This window comes from Rhipicephalus sanguineus, chromosome 8 (genome assembly GCF_013339695.2).
Source record: "Rhipicephalus sanguineus isolate Rsan-2018 chromosome 8, BIME_Rsan_1.4, whole genome shotgun sequence".
Lineage (NCBI taxonomy): Eukaryota > Metazoa > Arthropoda > Arachnida > Ixodida > Ixodidae > Rhipicephalus > Rhipicephalus sanguineus.
Window position 1 is genome coordinate 49865297 of NC_051183.1, and position 7597 is coordinate 49872893.

General features: G+C 42.3%; 1 protein-coding gene across 1 annotated transcript in view; it reads left to right on the forward strand.

The window, feature by feature from the left end:
* The window catches only part of LOC119402724 (uncharacterized), a 40925-nt gene extending 35344 nt beyond the window's left edge, over positions 1–5581 (forward strand). The window contains exon 6 of the mRNA XM_037669817.2: positions 5406–5581. Within this exon, the coding sequence (XP_037525745.1) occupies positions 5406–5521 (116 nt within the window). The 3' untranslated portion in view covers positions 5522–5581. The remainder of the gene's footprint in view (positions 1–5405) is intronic.
* Positions 5582–7597: the final 2016 nt, after the last annotated feature.

A 7597-nucleotide genomic window follows, 5' to 3' on the forward strand; every position in this document is an offset into this window, starting at 1 on the left:
TAAATCGAAATACACGGGCCTAAAGCATTTTCGCCACCATCGAAAATGCAGCCGCCGCGGATGCGATACAGGAGTACTGGCACCAGATTTAAGTGACCACTTGCCTTTCTTTCTTATTTGACACCATACTCGTCCAGACATAACCAAACTGTTGAGAATACACCCAGCACATGCAGAATAATATCTAAGGAAAAGATTGTCGTTTTACAACATCGAGTAGAAGGTACGAAGTGGAACCCCGTAATGCAAATTAAACATCACGCGGCTTCACATCGCCTGTTTTTAAACATTATCACAGGCCTTTATTACGTTGCATTCCCTATGGCAGAGATTATGAAACCCGGTCGGTCAACAAAACCATGAATAGATTCAGACCTTTTAAAGAGAATAAAAGAGCGTGATACGCAATTTAGTCTATTTATCAAAACAAAAGACTTCGATATATTAGCTCTATACAAAAAATAGAAATAAAGTTGGCTCTGATAATAAATTTGCGTGGGCCGCGTACTACAAAAATATGTATGCTGGCATATCGAATGATTCGAAAAAATCTGGAAAAAGGTGAATGACCTTATGCGTAAAGATGACAGATTGGTTATACCGGACCTCTACATTCTCTAAACCTATTTTCTCCGAACCTATATTCTCTAAAATGTTTGAACAGGGTATGAACTTACGACTTTCTAATTACTTACTACAAGAAAAGGTGATCGTAGAAGAATCGAAAAAAAATATACTGAAACAGCCTTGCTGGATATTAAAAAAACACTTGACGATTTGAACGTAAATTACGAACCTTTGGAGTTTTTCTCGACTTCAAGAATGCTTTCGATTCAGTTAAGCACATATTTCATTGCTAAAAATCCCCTAAATACAGAATTAGAAGAATAGCTCTATAACTTATAGAAAGCTATTTAAATAATCGACAACAGTAAACAGGGCTCGGTGACACTGAATCTAAGATAGGCAAAATCACTTGTGGCATTTCGCAAGGGTAAATCTTAGGGCCTCTGCTTTTCTTGATTTATATAAATGATCTTCCTAACATCCAATTAACACCGACGTAGTTCTATACGCTGGTGACACTAATGTATTCTTCGCTGGTAACACCCTCGACTGCCTTGAACAACAAGCAAAACTTTGGCTGACACATCTATGTGACTGGCTTAACTGTGATGGATCAGAAATAAACACTAAGAAAACGAAATGTTTTTTCCGTCCATGCATTAAGACTGTCACAAGCGAACCTACAATAATATTATAAGGGCAGAAAATTGAACTTCTCACAGCACACAAATATCTTGGCGTATTGTTTCAAGAACACTTAGACTAGTCTTTGCAGACCAATCACGTCCGTACCAATATTTCTAGGTCTATGGGTATCATCTACAAAATTCCGACAACTGCTCTCTCTATTGTTAAAAAACAACTATATTACACAATTGTTAACTCGCATCTCCATTATTGTCTTCTTGTATGGGAAATAGTACTAAATCAAATACTGATAAAATTGATACCTTGCAAAAAAGAGTATACGACTAATATCAGGAGTATCATACAGGCATCATACTGCGCCTCTCTTTAAGACACATAAACTACTCACGATAACCAACGTCATGAAAGAAAAATCGGCAAAGCTTATCTATAAACAGGTACTATCTAATCCTTCAGAGTTTTGTCAAACGCATCTTCCTAGTGACCGCAGTCACAACGTACGGCATAGGGCTTATAGAAAAGAAAGACCACGTACAAATTACGGAACACAAGAACTAATGTATGAAATTCCGCATTTTCTGAACGAACACCCTTTTGTAGCTGCTCTGATTGAGGATATAGGCTCGTATGGCACTTTTAAAAGAAAAATACACTTACAGTTACTATGTACGCAAACATATTCACCATCATCACAATCAGCGTTTTTATTCTCTATAGTATTTGTTGTTTGAATTATTGAAACCTTACGTCAGCTGTTCGTCATGTAAATAACATTCACGTTTTCGCTCTCCAAATTTTCTGCCATTTGTTTATCACATATATCTCTTCTTGATGTCATTGTCTGGGTTAATTCAGTCGTCTGTTTGGTTCCTTATACACATGTGACTTGCATGTAGAAACTCTCATTTTTGCTTATTTGCTTATTCACTGTTAATGTTACACTGAGCATTGCGTCATTTTTGTGGGATGTTGGGTTCACAGGGGGCAAGTGCTTTGTCAGGCTTTTATGCCCTTTCGGCGGTTCCCTAGGCAAATTCTACTTTTTTCCCTTTCTGCTTTTGGCCTGAAATAAACTTCAATTTCAACTTCATTTTACATTGTTAACATATGCTCTCGTGCGTGGTAGTTCCAAGCAGCGCCAGACCTGGCCTATGTGGGATTTCCAGCTGTCGGAATCTCTTTCGCCGCTCACTAGGCACAGCTCACATCAGTGTTGTAATCCTGCCAATTTTGCGCATTTAGTGATCACTAGAATGACCGTGTACTAGCTCCTTAAGAAATTTTCAATTAATAAAACACTGCATAAGGTTTCTACAAAGGATTGTACGGAACGTATTCTCACGATACCCCACGACATGAAGCGGAGTTGTCGACTGCGAAATGTTTAGTCGGGATTGATGATGATGTCCTCTCGTAGCCATCAGTGTGTACGTGTGCGTATATAGCGTGAACTACTTGTCTAACGCTAATTTGGCCGAAGCCTACCTAAAATGACTTGCCGGAAAATTTTAAAGAATAACAGGAGTATTTTGCCTTCTGCTACACTGTCTCCGCTGCTGTAGAACGTTTGTATTCAGTGTGCTCTGTTTCTTCGGTATGTCTGCTCAGTTGACCATGTGTCTCATGTTTGTTGTTCTGATAGAGTGTTTTAAACGCATCACAAATGACTGTTGATCAGTTGTTTTTTTGCTAGACTTTTAACTTGTTGCGTTGATTAACAAATGTGTCCTGAATCGTTTGTAGTCGCGTAATTCTTTGTTTAAAAAATATTCTAAACAGGTAAGCCTGAACAACAAAAATCTTTCTATTGAATGGCGGTTACAAAATATATTTTGCAGGTTACCAGTAAAATATACCTGATAAGTGTGCAACAGAGGGCGGCGAAAACTATTGGCGAGACAAATGGAGTGTGAACAAAACTATCAGTTCATTTTTGTTGCCTATAGCTACACATACGAAAACTGTGAGATTGTAAATATGAGGGAAACATACGTTACACTAACGTGTTGCTCACTTCGCGCGAGGTTTTGTCAATTTTTTTCTTTGCAAAAGCAGTATATACAATTGGTCAATGAATTGAGGTGGCTTCACGAAAGTTAAAGATTATCGAGCCGATCATGTTCCGGAATGTCCAGATGTAACTTCTCTTTCTCAGTGCAGGGTAGCGAACCGAGATCAGCCTTGCATGGTTCACCACCCTGTTTTTAGAGCGCAGCTCTTAGGCGTCCGTTCCTGCGTTGAGCGACGTCGCCGTTGGCGTCAGCGTAGCCGATAGAGCTAAGGAGGACCAAAGAGAGCGAACGAGCAGTTTGTCGATATCACGAGCCACTGGCCTCTAACCTCGCTTCCTTCCTCCGTCACGCGCGCTGGCTCCTCCGTCGCAGCTCGTGCGCATGCAGGGTTGGCACGTGCACTGCGGCTGGCGTCGCTTGTCGTAACGCTGCTGTCGGCGTGTCGCTAGGTTAACGACGCGTGCAATGGACAGAGTGGTGTGCGTAGCACTCGAGCACTGGCAGTTTCTGTGGAAGTATGTAACGAATGCTATATTGCTACAACTGCAGATAGCGAGAACTTCAAACACAGTTGGCGTCGCCCCAACACGAAGCTGCGCTCAGAGCTCGTATTAGGCAATATCGTAATCGTCGGTGAATTTTTTAATTTTGTCCTTCTCATCCTCCTGCAGATAATCAGAAAATACGTTAAACACAAAAGTCTTATTAACGTGCAAACGCTGGCGCTGGTGAAAGTAACTCTAGGAAATGATACAAGTACTAATTAAACTGCACCACACTACGCGAGCGCACAGTCATAGCTCGGGTAATCTGATGAAAATGAAGTTGTTCCAGAAGGCGAAATACAGCAGGCGACAAAAAGCGAATCTCCTTGTTGACACCACCGCAGCGCTGCATGGCGTTTGCGCATGAGGCTAATAGGGACTTAACCAGGCGGTGAAAGCGGGTGCGGAGGTGCATTTACATGTGTGTTGTCGCCGTGTTCACTGCATCGACGTTGGCTGCACGGGTGCGCTACATGTGTGGAGGTGTACAAAGTCTATAAAAGGCTGAGTAACTTGCAGTGAATTTAGCTGCAGCCAGAACAACACCACAAGGTAGAACGAAAGTGGTCCGCTCGATGGGCTCTGTAAGAATAATTAATGAATAAAGGAGACGCGATCCTAACTTGGAAGTAGAGTACACTGTTTGTATGGCAGTGACTGAACGAGCCAGATGCCATGGCAGCTGCTGAGGCTCACCTTCAGCAAGATTGACCGCGATGCATTTATCCTTCCAGCGCTGCCACAGCAGCGAACAGGCATATTAATGAAATATATACTGTCTGCTGCAGCCCCTGTGCACACGGTGCTGTCGACAATACGCATATGATGAATCTGCCTCTGCGTAGAGTGAACTGTATTGTCGCTGAACGTGCGCTACTTCACGACTTTGTTTTCTACAGAATCGCGCGACGAAGCAGCGGGCAATATTTAAATGTTCAGAGCGTAAAAAAAGACGCCTTCACAATCACCATTCCCTAATCAAAGCAAATGACAAGGAGCTTCGTGAAGTTTGTCTGTATGGGCAATTAATATTAGTTTTTGCAAATATTTTTTATTTTGTCTACTATACGCCTAATTATATAAATCAGACTATGGGTTCTTGTTAGATGATGCTGAGCAGCATTGTAGACTTGTATTTTCCGGTCAAGCATCAATAGATTTGTTCTGTTGCACCACCATTATCTTAACAATGATGATGTAAATCGGGAAGCGGTTGTCAATAAAAGAGAAACCAATCAGAGAAGCAGTGGTAGAGGCAAGTGCCCAGTGGTTATTGCATTGACAGAAGTCACGAGAAAAACTTAGGCCTTCTACGCTACGTACTGCATACAATGATCTTTGCGACACTTTAAAAAAATATTTCGGTACCTTACTTCATTGTTGTTTTAATAGAATGCTTTGCTGGGCGAGTTGGCGCATTGTCTGAAAATAAAAGCAGAATCCCGTCTTCTTGTCTCTTGTGTCCCGTCTATTTCACGCTCTGCTTCTATTTGCATTCATTGTTGTTGATTGATGGAGGCGTGGTACCTTAAATAAGGTAACCTAGTAGGGCCGACGTTAACAAAAAAACAAAACAAGACATGAGCGGAACACAATTAATGAATAGTGCTATATTATTACCATTTTCATGCAGATGTGGGAACCTTCGGAACATTTTGCTCTAAAGATTCCAGCGCTGCTGTTGTAAAATATTACCCCCAGGGAGAGACTCGCCACATTAGTACTGTAGAAGCGACGGCAAGAATGTAAGTGGAGGCGCTTTGCTTTTCCGTCGCACTTACTGTTAACGTTGTAAGAGATGTTCGAAAGAAAATAACATTATTACAACGTGTCCGAATGTTTCTGAAAAAGATTAATTCATCGGCTATAATATCTTTTTGGGCTATGCCTATAAAAATCTGTGTACGATTCTTTCGCTTTTATCATTTCTCTACATCAAAGGAATAAAAAATACAGTCGAGTAATGCAAACATGGTTAAAGACAGCCTACACTACATCATTAGGGCTCTGTGAGCCGCTGTGAATGCTAAGCACGCAAGCCAGAGCTTTGCTGTTGGAGAGGTTCGTGTAGTGCTCCAAACGAACAGTTCTTTTTCATGTACAATAAAGCAAGTTCATAGAAGGAATAAGAGGAAATTTGAACCTGTTTATATTATTTTGTTTCTCGTTTGGTGCGGAAACGCGAGAAATTGCTGTGACATAAATGTGCACCAGTTAAGGACGTCAATATTAGCGTATGGCTGGCATGTCGAAAATATATACTGCAAAGATAACAAGTGGTCTTAGGCACAGACCCTGTTTAGGTGTGGTCAACCTCCCAATTTCTTTGCACCAATATAGTTTTTCATTCATTCATTCTCCCAAGTCTAAGTGAAGTGTTTAAAAAAACCATGTCATGTGAACAATGAGTGCGAGGGTGCTTGAGTGTATTTCAGCACGTGCGGAGGAAGAGGTAAAAACCTACTTCAAACCAAGGGTTCCTGGTTTCTTCAGTTGGAGACGATGATGGTTAGCAGGCCAGGAGCGAAAGAACAGGGATACTGTTCGTAGGCTTGGTATAAGCATGGGCAGATCTTCGCTGTGTTTGATGCGATAGATAAGAGGTCTTAAGCTCACCTTTGCTAGCTGGACACGGCCCCCATATTAAGTCTAATGAAAGGCGCAGCGAGGGTGGGGGGGTGGGGGGGTGGGGGGGTTTGAACACAGAGCCAGATAACTTTCATATTTTAATGACTGCCGTTCCCATATCTCATATGCGGGTCCTTTCTGAAGGGTATTTGACGTGAGGCTTCGAGAAACATATCGGTACTGATCTCCAGAAAGATTGAAATCTAAATGCCGATACTGAAATATAGTTTTTGTCTCACGGTTACGTTTTCACACATGGTGACCACATGGGGTGCGTTGCGAAAAATGTTAAGACCAGTCACGTCTGTAAAGAAACGCCGGCATTCTATAGGTAGCGCCGCCAGAAAGACGGAGCAGCGAGACACCCAACAAACCATTTTCAATGGCGAAAATCGAAAACCACAAAGTACATGACGATAATGAAAGTGCGAGACTTATTGGCGCCAGCGGCGAAGACATCATCCCTTGATCAATTCTTTGACTTCGTCATGTGCTAGTCTCCGACAACGTCTGTGTAGCTGTTGAACATACTTATTAACTAAATGCAAAACAATATAGGAGGAAGGCAGCCATGTGCGGGTCGGGCAGCACTGAAGCGCACGGGCCCCGTGTTTCAGCCCCCTGCCATAGCCCCCTGCCATAGTAACATCACATAGCAAGCTTCTGCGTTTGTCGGATATCAGTGCCGTATGCGTGCAATAACAAAGGATCCAGAGGAGGTATAAGTTTACAAAACTCTCGCTTTTACACTGAGCCGAGAAAGCTGTGTGTGGACCTCGTCTTCGATTGTCTGTGGTAAAAAAAAATGGCCAGGCTCGCGCAGAATGCGCAGCACAGTCACATCGCAAGCTGGCAGAGCGGACTTAATAGAGGCCGTTGTCAGTTACGAGCTACCAACTACGCAATAAATGCACATATCACTACGCGCATTTTGCTACGTAGCGAAACTCCTATTGCGTGTTTCCGAGACAGTATGCCCACCTAAGTACCTGTACACTCTCTTGTAGCTTTTGTGGATGATGATGATGATGATGAAGAATTGTGGCCGAGCCCTTTGTAATCGGCGGACAGCTTTAAAAACGCACTCGTTACGCAATTCGCCTGGTGTGACGCATATAGTGCGGTTCTACTCTTCTCCCAAGCATTAATACATCTGCGAACGCATTTTCTCGTCGTACGGGACGCTTAGATTGGTTC